Source organism: Dama dama, chromosome 11 (assembly GCF_033118175.1).
Source record: "Dama dama isolate Ldn47 chromosome 11, ASM3311817v1, whole genome shotgun sequence".
NCBI classification, from domain to species: Eukaryota; Metazoa; Chordata; class Mammalia; order Artiodactyla; family Cervidae; genus Dama; species Dama dama.
The window spans coordinates 102,628,095-102,644,077 of record NC_083691.1 but is presented as its reverse complement, the minus strand read 5'-3'; the positions used below and the strand labels follow the sequence as shown (position 1 = coordinate 102,644,077).

Sequence of the window (15,983 nt, the reverse complement as noted above, 5' to 3'; positions counted from 1 at the left end):
AAATGAAATAAAGACATCTGGTCCAGATTCATAGAGACCTAGGTTCAAATCAAAGCTCTTGTACTAAGTTATATTATGTGATGAGAAAAGTTACTTAAAATTCTCAGGAGCCCAGATTCTATTCTGTAATTGTGTATAGTAACAATACTTATTGATAAGGTTCTTAGGAGAATCTGATAAGGCAATATTGACATTCATAAAACCATTAATGCAGTTAGATGCCCTGGAGAAAAGTGCCATAAGTGCAAACAAGCTCCCAGAGCCTTTGACACAGAGCAGAAGTGACAATCCTTTTACTCCCGATTTCTGCTTTCCCATGATTTAGGCTTACAAATATCGTTACTCATCCTTTTACATTTTCAGAAATATAAAATAATTTTATTGGTTACCACAATGAAGATATGGTATCATTTAAATTTGTGACACTTTTAAGTCTTTAATAATCCCTGAATACAATTTTATAGTCTTCAGACCTTCATGTGTGCATGTGGGTACTAAGTTGCCTCAGTTGTGTCCGACTTTTTGTGGCCTTATGGGCTGTAGCCTGCCAGGCCCCTCTGTCCATGGGATTCTCCAGGCAAGAATATTGGAACGGATTTCTGTGCCCTTCTCCAGGGGATATTCCCGACCCAAGGATCAAACCTGCATCTCTTCTGTCTCCTGGATTGGCAGGCAGGTTCTTATCCATTAGCATCACCTAGGAAGCCCAGATCCTCAGGAGCCCACTTCTTTTTCGGGTAGTGTCATTGTACAAAGAAAATCAAATACAAACAGTGGAGAGAAAGAGCAAGGCTCTGTATTAATCTAACAAGTAATTCTTAGGCTCTGTACTTCCCTAATCTGGGAAGTTTCTAAGAAATACTATTTTAGAATCAAATGCTTATTAAATATGAACAAATCAAACTGTTCTTTTTTTTTTTTAGATAAAAGGAATTTCCAAGATTACTGTTAATACTTAGGCAATGGAGAGGACAGTGTCCTCAGAGTTAATGATCACAAGGTCTATGATTAGAAATTATTTGAAAGGTAATTAAATGTGCTGTGCTGTCCTGGATTGACCCCTAGAACAGAAAAGGGATAGAAGTGGAAAAGTTAGTGAAACATGATTAAAATCTTGTGCTTCTTTAAGAACGATATAATCAATGTTCATTCCACAGTTTTGACAAATATACTACTAGTGATGTTAGATGATAATTATTAGGGGGAAATAATTTAGGAGTAGACAGAAACTCTGTGTTATCTTGACAACTTTTCTAATAATCTAAAATTATTCAAAAATGAAAAGTTAATTAAAATAATATAATAATTGTTCAGTTTACAATATAAAAAATCTAGAAGCTACAGATTTATAGTCATGTGTCACTGAAGAAAGCACAAAGTTTCTGAGTCTTCTCCAATAAAATAGAGCACGTTTTGTTCAAGCTGTTGACCTGTGAGAGTCAAATAAGACAGTTACTATGAACTACTTTGTAATGTATAATTCAAAAGGAAGATGTGGAATATTGATATAAGCTTTATTTTTTTAAATAGTGTTTACACATACAAAGTGCACCGAAGAATCTATCATGAGAATAAAATAGGTTTCTAAGTCAGGTTTTTAAAAACCGATGTCTTCTAAATTGCAAAGAAACAGCTTCATTCATATTATCTAATTGGGAAATGTTTTAGCAAATATTTTTAGAGACATAAAAATGACTACATTTTTTTATACAAGTAACCCCAACCCTAAAAATTATTCTAAGAGTTAAATAAAGTGATGTAGGTTTTATGGAAGATAATATTTCATTTATTAAAAAATCAGAAATATCAAAAATGTTGAATGTTTATGCAACTCAATCTACTATAAATTAATAACAAAATATGTTATGAATAAAACACTAATTAATAACATGAGGACATACTTGGTGAAGAATTTTTACACCATGTTAAATGAAAAATTGTAGCAACCCTATTCATTAATAATGTATGAAGATAGTAGAGACTTTATTTTCAACATGCATTTTGAAATAATAACAGGAAAAATTAATTTTTTTCTTGTTAAAAATTAATTTTAAAACCTACAACATCATATTATTTATCACCTAAATATTTGTTCAGGAAAATATGATGTTTGAGGATAATTTTTTTACTTATCCAGTGTCATTAATTTATACTGGTGGAACCAACATACTAATATAACATAGAGTCTTGCACTGTAAGTATTTTCCTGCTGTAAAGAATCCACATATAGCTAAATTGTAGGCCTAGCCCTCCCTGTCAGTTTTCCCTTCATATGTTTTTCTTGGAAACAGCTTGTTCTGTTCATATTTCTGAGAAAATATCTCACGGGCTTCCCTTCCCTGACAAGTTCAGATGTTGGAGATGCACAGAAGACTGCTGAGGGCCCTTCACACCGTGAACTGAGGGCTCTGAACCATCTTTTGGACCTGGGACCCTGGAAATTTTGCCTCCTGACTCTTACCATTACTCACTGTTTTCTTCCCATTAATTTTGGCAGCAACATTATTCTAGTATTGATCATTCTGAAAATAATATAGAAATTTTTGTGTCTAATTTAAAGTTGATGTAACTATTATATAATAGCTTATATAATAGCATTAAAAATATAGTATTCAAAATTATATGAGAAATTAATAATAAAGATGTCATTACATGCAGTGTTTTCTAATTATATTTTAATACTAAATTAATAGATTAAAAACCCATTCTAATTACCTTCCAAATTAAATTCCTTGAATCCACTGCGTTTTCATCCAGTATTGTTATTTACTCCAAAAATAATAGTGTAATTTTTCACCTATTTAAGCATATTCTTTTCCTTTACAGCCTGAGAAATGTGTTCTCTTCAGATTTCAGATCTTTTACTCTCCCCTCAGTATTGCTCTGCTGATTGCCCTAAAAGTCTCAGCTTCTACACTCTTACTATTCTGGGAATTTAGAAAAATAACCTTTCGATGTTCCTACCTGTGTCCTTCCTGATGGATGCCTGAGCCTTTTTTCCTTCTGTTGTCTTAGTGATTTAGTTCATATTAAGAGAGAGAAAAAGCCACAACAACCAGCACTAAGGCGGTTAGAAACCTCAGCCATTTATGATTCTTGAACAACTCTGCAGCAGAAATCTAATGCTATTTATGACATCAAGTGTACATAGAGAAAATTAAATGAGCAAATTTAAAATCAGAAGACTCTGCTCTGTCAGTTGAGTAAGACACTGTTACCCTTCATGTCCTTTCCTGAGCCATTCTTTAGTGCTTTTTGTGGGAAATTAACTACTGTATTACATATCAATAGTTCTCTAAGTAAATCACCTTCGTTTTACATAGGCATTATGTAGTCCATTTTTTTTTTAATCTAAAACACTAGGATGAGGGGCAAATGAATGATAAATATAATATATAAAGAAACAATTAAGTGATAACAAATTAAGAAACAATAATGATAAATGATAACATATCAAGAAACAGTAAATAAAATGTTATCGACTAGCTCTAACAAAAATACTCAGATGTTGCATTTTATAGTTATTTGGATTGAACTTAAAGATAAAAAACTGATGATAACTCTAATTTCATTAGATTTGAATAGGAACACATAACCCTCCAAAAATGTTTGTATTCAAACAGCTGCTATATATTCAACACTTAAATTATTTCAAGTCTTATCTAATTAATTACACATGTGTTATTTTACTGGTTTCCAAATCCTTTGGCCTTGTGAACATACAATCACAATTAAAAATTAGCATTCTGAGGGCAAAAACGTTTATAAAACTGGCCTAAATGTACACAACTAAGTGATAGACCACAGCTTGCATTAAACTTGGTAGCCTGCATCACAATACCCATAATTTTACATAATACATCACAATTTAAAATCACCTGTGAATATGCAAAAATGTGAATTATAAATCTCACCATGTGTCAGTCTCTTGACAATTCTGGTAATGGTAATATCCTTCTCTCTATGGAGAAAAACCCATTAAACAGCTGGTCAAAATGTGAAATATAAAATTTCTAAGTCTTACTTCTACATCTAAGAAAAAGAGATGTTGCAATTCTGGTAGATGTGGTAAAGAATTTTCCCTACTGATTCTCAAACACTGTCTTCACCATGGTCTCAATGAAAACATAAAGAAGCAAAATTTTCCTCCTTGACCTTTCAGTGGAATTTAAAGAGGTTTCCCCGAGAAGTCATGAATCTTAGGATTGAATCTCAGTTTCCCTCAGGGTATGGAAATTTCCCATCATTACAATTTCCCAAGACACAGTTATTTATGGTTTGACTTGCTCAAGTGTTTGTAAAAATTCTATGACCCCAATCAGTTAGTTGGTTTGTTTGTTTGTTTTTTGGTGGGGGTGGGGGGTGCTTCTCCTGGGCTTCTATTTGTAGGTGCTTTTAATTCCCTTCATATTCAGAAAAAGAAAGCTGTATCAATTAGGACAGAACATAGTCCCTTTGCAGACTGCAGTGAAATGTCTGTTTATTTACTAAATGCAAAAGATGAATTCTAGGATAAGACACAGCATCAATCCATAAAGGCATGTACTGCGTGGGGACTAGAGCAACAGTCATGATTACTAAAGAGTAACAACTTTTTTGTGTGAATGTTTTTCATGCAAAAAATTATATGTTAATCCAAAATCTGCTTTTCCTCTCTCAGTATTTGATCTTCATATGCCATAATTTTAAAATTAAAAGTACAATTTCCAGAACTTAAAGAAATTTTTCTCTTTTATTTGTTTAGAGAAAGACAGTTTGTTTACTCTGATGGAATGTAGCATTGATATTGAAGCTGGAGGAAAAATTGGGGCTTAGCTCATGAGGTCCCTGCAGAGAGTCTATATCAATGAGTGTGCCCCTCTATACACTCCTGTATTCTACCTATTTTAAATGCTTAGTCACACTCCCCAGAAAGAAGCAGTGTTGAAGTGATTCATCAGAAAGGTAAATATTAATAATTGCCTAGACTTCATTTGAAGTTCTACGAAGTTGAACAGTTCTATGAAGACCTACAAGACCTTTTAGAACTAACACCAAAAAAAGATGTCCTTTTCATTATAGGGGACTGGAACGCAAAAGTAGGAAGTCATGAAACACCTGGAGTAACAGGTAAATTTGGCCTTGGAGTACCAAATGAAGCAGGGCAAAGGCTAATAGAGTTTTGCCAAGAGAACACACTGGTCATAACAAACACCCTCTTCCAACAACACAAGAGAAGACTCTACACATGGACATCACCAGGTGGTCAACACCGAAATCAGATTGATTATATTCTTTGCAGCCAAAGATGGAGAAGTTCTATACAGTCAGCAAAAACAAGACCAGGAGCTGACTGTGGCTCAGATCATGAACTCCTTATTGCCAAATTCAGACTTCAACTGAAGAAAGAAGGGAAAACCACTAGACCATTCAGGTATGGCCTAAATCAAATCCCTATACAGTGGAAGTGAGAAATAGATTTAAGGGACTAGATCTGATAGACAGAGAGCCTGATGAACTAAAGATGGAGGTTCATGACATTGTACAGGAGAAAGGGATCAAGACCATCCCCATGGAAAAGAAATGCAAAAAGGCAAAATGGTTGTCTGAGGAGGCCTTACAAATAGCTGTGAAATGAAGAGAAGTGAAAAGCAAAGGAGAAAAGGAAAGATATTCCCATCTGAATGCAGAGTTCCAAAGAATACCAAGGAGAGATAAGAAAGCCTTCCTCAGTGATCAATGCAAAGAAATAGAGGAAAACAACAGAATGGAAAAGACTAGAGATCTCTTCAAGAAAATTAGAGATACCAAGGGAACATTTCATGCAAAAATGGGCTTAATAAAGGACAGAAATGGTATGGACCTAACAGAAGCAGAAGATATTAAGAAGAGCTGGAAAAAAATTAAAAAAATAAAAATAAAAAAAGATCTTCACGACCCAGATAATCACAATGGTGTGATCACTCACCTAGAGCCAGACATCCTGGAATGTGAAGTCAAGTGGGCCTTAGAAAGCATCACTAAGAACAAACTTAGTGGATGTGATGGAATTCCAGTTGAGCTATTTCAAATCCTGAACGAGAATGCTGTGAAAGTGATGCACTCAATATGCCAGCAAATTTGGAAAACTCAGCAGTGGCCACAGGACTGGAAAAGGTCAGTTCTCATTCCAATCCCTAAGAAAGACAATCCCAAAGAATGCTCAAACTATCGCACAATTGCACTCATCTCACACGCTGGTGAAGTAATGCTCAAAATTCTCCAAGCCAGGCTTCAGCAATACGTGAACCGAGAACTTCCAGATGTTCAAGCGGGTTATAGAAAAGGCAGAGGAACCAGAGATCAAGTTGCCAACATCCGCTGGATCATCAAAAAGCAAGAGAGTTCCAGAGAAACATCTATTTCTGCTTTATTTATTCTATTTCCACAATAAACTGGAAAATTCAGAAAGAGATGGGAATACCAGACCACCTGACCTGCCTCTTGAGAAACCTGTATGCAGGTCAGGAAGCAACAGTTAGAACTGGACATGGGACAACAGACTGGTTCCAAATAGGAAAAGGAGTATGTCAAGGCTGTATATTGTCACCCTGATTATTTAACTTATATGCAGGGTACATCATGAGAAACGCTGGGCTGGAAGAAGCACAAGCTGGAATCAAGGTTGCTGGGAGAAATATCAATAACCTCAGATATGCAGATGTCACCACCCTTATGGCAGAAAGTGAAGAGGAACTAAAGAGCCTCTGGATGAAAGTGAAAGAGGAGAGTGAAAAAGTTGGCTTAAAGCTCAACATTCAGAAAACTAAGATCATGGCATCTGGTCCCATCACTTCATGGGAAATAGATGGGGAGACAGTGGAAACAATGTCAGACTTTGTTTTTTTGGGCTCCAAAATCACTGCAGATGATGACTGCAGCCATGAAATTAGAAGATGCTTACTCCTTGGAAGGAAAGTTATGGCCAGCCCATATAGCATGTTAAAAAGCAGACATTACTTTGCCAACAAAGGTCCATCTGGTCAAGGCTATGGTTTTTCCAGTGGTCATGTATGGCTGTGAGAGTTGGACTATAAAGAAAGCTGAGCACCAAAAAATTGATGCTTTTGAACTATGGTGTTGGAGAAGACTCTTGAGAGTCCCTTGGACTGCAAGGAGATCCAACCAGTCCATCCTAAAGGAGATAAGTCCTGGGTGTTCATTGGAAGGACTGATGCTGAAGCTGAAACTCCAATACTTTGGCCACCTCATGCGAAGGGTTGACTCATTGGAAAAGACCCTGATGCTGGGAGGGATTGGGGGCAGGAGGAGACGGGGACGACAGAGGATGAGATGGCTGGATGGCATCACCAACTCGAATGGCATGAGTTTGAGTAGACTCCGGGAGTTGGTGATGGACAGGGAGGCCTGGGTGCTGGGATTCATGGGATCGCAAACAGTCCAGCACGACTGAGCGACTGAACTGAACTGAATTGAGACTTCACTTGCACATGGTATTAAGGGACAAGTGTTATTATATTTTAGATGCTTTCCTGACATGGAATAGCCATCTGACTTGGACCACTCTCCTAGAGGTGATATTTTAAAATTATGACTCAACAGCAGAATTCCAGCAATTAATCCTGGAACCCTGGTTCTTACTTCAAAACACATGTAGCATCTTCTACTTTATTCCAAGTCCTGATTTACTTAATCCTTTATTATTTGCTTCAGCTAGAGGAAGTGAGTGGGATAAGAAATAATATTGTGATGATGGGGTGGGGCAGATAATGTAACAGGTATGTAATGGAAACAGGGTAAATTCAGAAAGACCTTACAAGTCAGAAAAGGAAGAAGGACACAAGGAGCAAAAAGCACAAAGAGTGTGTGAAATGAGAGGATGCTGTGGAGGGGAGTTAAGTGACCACATGGCTCTTTCAGAATTTATCCAGTAGTCCATGCTTCCTGACAGATTAAAATTCCATCCTGATCAATAATTAATTGCATTATAGCATTTATATTAAATCTACAAATATGGAGGACTCAAGTCTGGGCCATTTCTTCTGTTACTTAGGATTCTTTATTTATGGGAATATAGCAAAAAATTAAAAACTAAAGCTTTGTGATATCTTCTTACAATTAGTAAATCTATTTTCCTATATAGTTTCCTATTCTTCTCTTCTGTCAGCAAACTTATTTAAAGACAGGCACACATGCATATAATTTTAGAATTGTTATATCAATTTCCATGAAAATATGCTTTGTCACTGGGACCTGTGTAAGAAATCTACTAGTCATTTAGGTGGAAATACCATGTCGGGATTTGGATTTCCAGGTCTCAACCTCAAAGAATCATTGCTTAAAGAAGGTGTGCCAAGAAAGATGGGATGAAACACTGCTGGTGGATTCTGTAAGATGAGAAGTGAGTGATGACAGTTATGTTGAATAACATAGAGGTCACTGGTGACCCAGAAAAGAGAAATTTAACTGAAGTGTGGCTGAAAGGGTTTAAACAGAGCAGAAGGAGAGAAATGGGAGAAAGTGTTAGAGAATCTCTTGTGTTCTGTAAGAAAGAGGAGAGAGTGAAATGAAAGAGTAACTGATGAAGGAAAAGGAATCAATGGAAGATTTTACTTGAAAGATGAAGGGTATAACAGATTTGCTTCTTTACTGATGTAAAATTTTCAAACAAAAAGTGAAATGTAGATAAAAATAGATATAGAAGCTATTTTTAGACCAATGCCCTCAATGCAAACAAGAAGGAAATAAGGTCTAGTGTACAATAAAGAGGTTGTTGACTTAGCATAGGAAATAGATAATGAATGCATTTTTAAGAGTAGGTAAGAAGGTAGCAAATATCTGAATGGGCGCTGGAAATTGATAGATGTAGTTGTAGTATTCTAAGGAAGTTCCCTTCAGATAGCTTACATTTTCAGAATGAAATAGGAAATAAGCTTATTTAATGTCTCTAAATAAGTTGCATGTTTGCCGTAGATTTTTTTTTAGACCAATACTCTCCTTCAAATTAAAATGCTATCTTATTCCTACTTTGTAATGTCTTTGTATCAAAATAGTATTGAATTCTGATACACAAATTAGATTGTTTGCAATCAATTATCCACAGTGAATTTCTTTAAAAAAGCAGCAAGACCAAGATTTGTTTCAAAATAAAAGCATTAAAGAACCAAACAAAAAAGGTGAGCAGTGAGCTGAAAAGTAATATGTTTAATGAATAAAGCTATTTCATGTGAAGAAATTAGGGAAACCTACAGAAGAGCAAAGAGATTTGTGGAATATAATTGCAGGTAATAACTTCAGCATGAATGGTCAGAATGGCCTTAACTTTGTAATACAAAATGTAAATTCTGGACCTACACTGATGCTGGAGAATTACCAAAAATATTATTTAGCTTTAGGGATCTCATTACGAACCTTCCAATTCTCATAATTAAAATAGTAAAAATGATCTTCAGAAAGTTCTCACAGAGATCAACATTTCAAACTGCCAGCAGCCTTTTCTTCTTCTCTCACATGAGGCAAGAAAAATAATTATTAGGTGAATCCAGATGTTCAATTTTAAGATATTGTAGGCAGCCAGTAAACATTATGCTCTGTTATGATGTAGGAAAAATCAAATAGATGCTCTGTGCAAAGATGTGTGCATACGTACCAAGTTGCTTCTGTCATGTCCTACTATTTACAACCCTATGGAGCCCACCAGACTTCACTATTCATGGGATTTTCCAGGCAAGAATACTGGAGTAGGTTGCCACGCCTTCCACCAGGGAATCTTCCTGACCCAGGGATTGAACTAGTGTCTCTTATGTCTTCTGCATTGTCAGGCATGTTCTTCACCACTCGCACCATCTGGGAAGCCCATTTGCCAAGATGTTTGATGCCAAATTGTTGAGTTATTCATAAACACATGAAGGGTTTGATTTTTAATTATTCTTCTAATCAAAATTATTCTGATGCCGATAATTCATTTTGAACTTAAAAGTCAAAAAATAACAGCTTTCTTGATCAGAAGAAATCTGTTAAATTTTCACATCTCACCTTGCATCAGAAGAAACCTGTGCAATTTTCACATCTCACCTTGCATCACTTTCCCTCTTGTCCACTGATTATCTTCAGTTCAGTTCAGTCGCTAGGTTGTGTCCAACTCTTTGCAACCCCATGAACAGCAGCATGCCAGGCCTCCCTGTCCATCACCAACTCCTGGAGTTCACCCAATTCCTGTCCATTGAGTTGGTGATGCCATTCAACCATCTCATCCTCTGCCGTCCCCTTCTCCTCCTGCCCTCAATCTGTCCCAGCCTCAGACTCTCTTGAAAAATGAGTCAGCTCTTCGTATCAGGTGGCCAAAGTGTTGGAGTTTCAGTTTCAACATCAGTTCTCCCAATGAACACCCAGGACTGATCTCCTTTAGGATGGACTGGTTGGATCTCCTTGTAGTCCAAGAGACTCTCAAGAGTCTTCTGTCTAACACCACAGTTCAAAATCATCTATTTTTTGATGCTCAGCTTTCTTTATAGTCCAACTCTCACATCCATACATGACCACTGGAAAAGCCATAGCTTTGACTAGATAGACTATTGTTGGCAACGTAATATCACTACTTTTTAATATGCTGTCTAGTTTGGCCATAACTTCTTTTCTTCCAAGGAGTAAGCATCTTTTAATTTCATGGCTGCAGTCACCGTCTGCAGTGATTTTGGAGTACCCCCCCAAAAAAAAAAAGTCAGCCACTGTTTCCACTTTTTCCCCATCTATTTGCCATGAAGTGATGGGACCAGATGCCATGATCTTAGTTTTCTGAATGTTGAGCTTTAAGCCAACTTTTTCACTCTCCTCTTTCACTTTCATCCAGAGGCTCTTTAGTTCTTCTTCACTTTCTGCCATAAGGGTGGTGACATATGCATAACTGAGGTTATAGATATTTCTCCCAGCAACCTTGATTCCGGCTTGTGCTTCCTCTAGCCCAGTGTTTCTCATGATGTACTCTGCACATAAGTTAAATAAGCAGGGTGACAATATACAGCCATGACGTACTCCTTTTCCTATTTGGAACCAGTCTGTTGTTCCATGTCCAGTTCGAACTGTGGCATTCTGACCTGCATACAGGTTTCTCAAGAGGCAGGTCAGGTGGTCTAGTATTCCCATCTCTTTCAGAATTTTCCACAGTTTATTGTGATCCACACAGTCAAAGGCTTTGGCTTAGTCAATAAAGCAGAAATAGATGTTTTTCTGGAACTCTCTTGCTTTTTGATGATCCAACAGATGTTGGCAATTTGATCTCTGGTTCCTCTGCCATTTCTAAAACCAGCTTGAACATCTGGAAGTTCTTGGTTCATGTATTGCTGAAGCCTGGCTTGGAGAATTTTGAGCATTACTTTACTAGCGTGTGAGATGAGTGCAGTTGTGCAATAGTTTGAGCATTATTTGGGATTGCCTTTCTTAGGGATTAGAATGAGAACTGACCTTTTCCAGTCCTATGACCACTGCTGAGTTTTCCAAATTTGTTGACATATTGAGTGCAGCACTTTCACAGCATCATCTTTGAGGATTTGAAGTAGCTCAACTGGAATTCCATCACCTCCACTAGCTTTGTTTGTAGTGATGCTTCCTAAGGCCCACTTGACTTCACATTCCAGGATGTCTGGCTCTAGGTGAGTGATCACACCGTCTTGATTATCTGGGTCATGTAGATCTTTTTTGTACAGTTCCTCTGTGTATTCTTGACACCTCTTCTTAATATCTTCTGCTTCTTTTAGGTCCATACAATTTCTGTCCTTTATTGAGCTCATCTTTGCATGAAGTGTTCCTGTGGTATCTTTAATTTTCTTGAATATATCTCTATTCTTTCCCATTCTATTATTTTCCTATATTTCTTTGGATTGATCACTGAAGAAGGCTTTCTTATCTCTCCTTGGTATTCTTTGGAACTCTGCATTCAAATGGGTCTATCTTTCCTTTTCTCCTTTGCTTTTCACTTCTCTTCTTTACACAGCTCTTTGTAAGGCCTCCTCAGAGAGCCATTTTGCATTTTTGCATTTTTTCTTCTTCTTCTTCTTCTTTTTTTTAAGCCTTTGCAGCCATATTCTTGCACAGATCTGTGCTTCTTATAATATTTATTATACACAGCTTTTTTTTTCTTAAGTATGGAATTAATCCCCATCCACACTGCAATCAATGATAACAGAACTAAAGGAGTCCAGAGTAAAGAGATTTTAGGCCAGCTTGTCATTAGGTGCAGGCTCTCAACCTTCATCAGTTTGCTGAGTTTTATACTTGGCTGTAGGAGTGGTGATTAACTGTGAGGTGGTGATCATTGAGGTCAGGCAGAGCAGCAGAGAAGTAGCCCATCAGAGCAGATACTGGATTGCAGGGGACCTGAGTATGTGCTTGGAAATTCAAAGCAGAGAATGGCCAGTGTGGTGGGAAAGGGTAGGCAAGGACTCAGCTAGGGACAGTTCACCTAAGGATCAGAAGGTGAAGAGATGATTGATTGCTAGAAAATCAGAGACCAAATTTTGAAATTGTCGGGAGTAACCGCAGGAGGGGCAACATGCATTTCTTTTTCTTGGCCAGAAATGATCAGATAATCATTTCTGATTATCTTGACCTTCTTCTATTCAGGCTGGCTTCTAACTTAAAAGTTTTTCACAAGCTTTTCAGGAGTCCCTTGAAATGCTCTTCTCACTGATGTGTTTAAGGATCATTCTGTCTCATCATTTAGGTCTCAGTTTAGAAGTAACCTTTCAGAAAAGCTTCCTTTCCACCTAACTAAAGTTGTCTGGTCACATAGGCACCATTCCACTACAGTTTCTGACAATCAGTTAACACTTCATGAATTTATTTTCATTTCTATGTATTGTCTCCTGCACTAGAATGTCAACCCCAAGGTAAAAGAGAAGCATCACCTTATTTGTGACTGTGTACCCTGATCTTAAAGAGTATCTGACACTTCATACAAAGAAAGCAAATATTCTTCAGTAAATAAATGAACCCCATAGTTTTCAAAAATAACTGACAATAATTAACATGAAATATCTACTGTAAACACATATTTTTGTGTATACAAGTAAATACTGGCTTAAATATTGCCCTTGCTTGAAATACTATGACTCATATTGTAATTATTTCTATTATATATGCTAAGTATTTTTTAAAATTAAGAAAACTATAACAGAATGCTAATTTAGTCTAAGACATTAGGTTTCCCATATGCTAGGTTAGGGAGGCAGTTTAAAAGGGATCAGCATCTCTCTAGTGACTGGCAAAGCAAAATCTGGAGGAAAAGAAATGTCATTTGGATTTTCAAATCCAACTCTATGATGTAATAGCAAGAAAATTTTTCCCACAGTTAAAGAAAAATTTAGGTCTTTATAGAGTTACTTTTTTCTCATAAAGGGCATAGCTACAGACACTAGATTCTGAAGTATGTTGACTCCCAGTGTGAGTGATTCTTATTCTGTCTCTTTAAAGGAGAAATAACAGCAGCAGAGAATTTTGGCAGTGCTGTAGCCCTTATTAAATAGTAAACTACTAAGTAAAGTCCTAATCTGGAGTTGCAATTGCTTCCAAATGTTTCCAGAAGAGACACTTGGAAACATGAAATCAGATAATTCTAACTCCTATATTATACACACACACACACACACACACACACACACACACACACACACACACACACACACCCCTAGTTCTTTGGCATTAATTTGTATTAAGAAAAAACAACTTACTTTTTGACTTATATTCATTCAACAATATTTATTAAGCACAGCATGAAATAATAAATGCAATCTCTGACCTTACAGGGATTACAAATTTGTTGGAGGGAAAAGAGAAAATAAAAGCCAAGAAATAATTGCTAAAGTTTAGTTTCTGACATTGATACTAAGACTATAATCAGATGAAGAGTTAAAGAGTTACCTAGAAGAAAGTCATCAGGGAAAATGTCTAAGGAGATGACAATTCACCTGAAAGAAGAATAAAAATAAAAATAGAGCCAGAGAAGAAGAACTCTGGGAAAGAGAATTTCAGGAGTGGGCAGAGTAAGGAAAGCAAAAGCCATAAACTAGAAAAAGCTTGAAGTATTCTAAAGGCAGGAGAAAAATGTAGAGAGAGAGAGAGAAAGTGGGCAGAGTCTTGTGAGAAAAGGAATGGAGCGCCGCATGCACTGGAGAGGTGGGGAGTAACAGGATTATAGAATCTTAGCCTGATTTGCATGATTAAATGACGCCAGTGACTACTGTGTCCTCAATAGATCGGAATGAATGGGAGGGTAAAAGCACACTGTCCTTGTAAGGAAGAATTGCTCTTGGCATGTAAGCTAATGACCACACAAGGCCCCTTGTTGCATCCACAGTTTCCTCATGGCGTTTTTCACCTCCACATTCCTCAAGGTGTAGATCAGGGGATTTAACATGGGTGCAACGATGGTAAAGAACACAGCCATTGCCTTGTCTATGGGGTAAGTGACCACAGGCCTCACATACAAGAAAATACAAGGCACAAAGAACATGATGACCACAGTGAGGTGGGAGCCACAGGTGGAGAGGGCTTTACGCCGCCCTTTGGAGCTGCAGGACTTCAGGGAGCAGAGGATGACCACATAGGAAGCGATGAGGATGAAGAAGATGGTGACACACATCACCCCGCTGTTGAGGATGACTAAGAGACCCAGGATGCAGGTGTCCATGCAGGCCAGTTTCAGCAATGGAAACAAATCACACATAAAATGATCAATTATGTTAGGTCCACAGAAGGGAATTTGATACATGAAGAGAAGCTGTACTGTTGCATGGGTAAATGCCCCCACCCATGACCCTCCCAGTAGTAGGCAGCACACACGAGGCCTCATAATGGTCATGTAGTGAAGGGGCTTACAGATAGCCACATAGCGGTCATAGGCCATCACGATGAGAAGGATGATGCCCACTCCACCAAAGAAGTGGTCAATGAAGAGCTGGGCCATGCAGGCTTTGAGGGAGATGACAGTGCTCTCAGAGAGGGAGTCCACGATCATCTTGGGGGCAATGACGGAAGAGTAGGTAACATCCGTGAGGGAGAAGGACGTAAGGAAAAAATACATGGGTGATCTCAGACTCTGACTTGTGACCACAGTTACCACAATGAGGAGGTTTCCCAAAACGGTGGACACATACATGATTAGAAACACGGCAGACAGTATTTTCCGCAGCTCTGGATTCTTTGCAATGCCCAGAAGAATGAATTCCGTCACGTTGTTGGGATTCCCCATTTACTGCGGGCTGATGTAAGCTTCTCTCTCTGAGCTGGAAAATCTACAAAAGAATATTATTCTAAATTAGTAATTATTACTAATTTGGGACTTTTATTTTTTGGACTCTCTCTCACACCCTCTTGGTTTACCTTTTCCTTCAGCCATCAGTACAGCAATTTGCTGCAAACAACCGTATCCTGATAACACCTGGATCCTTGTCATTCCTTATACAACACCTCTCACCAGTGTATCTCTTGCTTTTCTGACACTTGCTGCTTGAGACACTTAGGAGACCCTGCTTCATCACCCTGGGGCGTCAACCATGTGGCAATATGGAGAACTAACATATCTTTAGGAAGTCCTAGATCACCAGTCGGATAGGAGCCAGTAGATAAATGGTAACCAGACTAGCACAATCTAAGATTCAGATTTGCTCCTCTGTTTCACTCTCCCCCGTTCACTGCCTTCATTTTACTTTCCAAAATGAGCTACCTACACACAAGTCCTCTCAGCTGCTGCCTTTTAGGAACCTCAAGCTAGGAAGCTGACCTTAATGTATCACTGGACATACCTAGTAACCTGAGAACATTTTATTTCAGCTCATTTGCTTCATATTCTTATTGATTACTAGAATGTTCTAGTTGAAGAGCCTGTAAAGCAAGTAGGTCATATCCCAAGGCCTCTCCACTTATTAAGAAATATACTCTTTCATCTGTATTTCTTCCTATCAGATTGGATTATTATTGCATACTGTGACTGTTCAATAAATCTCTCTTGT

General features: G+C 37.6%; 1 protein-coding gene across 1 annotated transcript; it reads right to left on the bottom strand.

The window, feature by feature from the left end:
- Window positions 1-14,293: 14,293 nt before the first annotated feature.
- LOC133065364 (olfactory receptor 4C6-like) lies at window positions 14,294-15,223 on the bottom strand. The gene has a single exon (XM_061156140.1). It carries the CDS (start codon window positions 15,221-15,223, stop codon window positions 14,294-14,296), a length of 930 nt encoding a protein of 309 aa, XP_061012123.1.
- Between the last annotated feature and the right edge of the window lie 760 nt (window positions 15,224-15,983).

Bases quoted from the DNA above. Each gene is read 5' to 3' on its own strand.
- LOC133065364 (XM_061156140.1), bottom strand. From the start codon at position 15,223: ATGGGGAATCCCAACAACGTGACGGAATTCATTCTTCTGGGCATTGCA.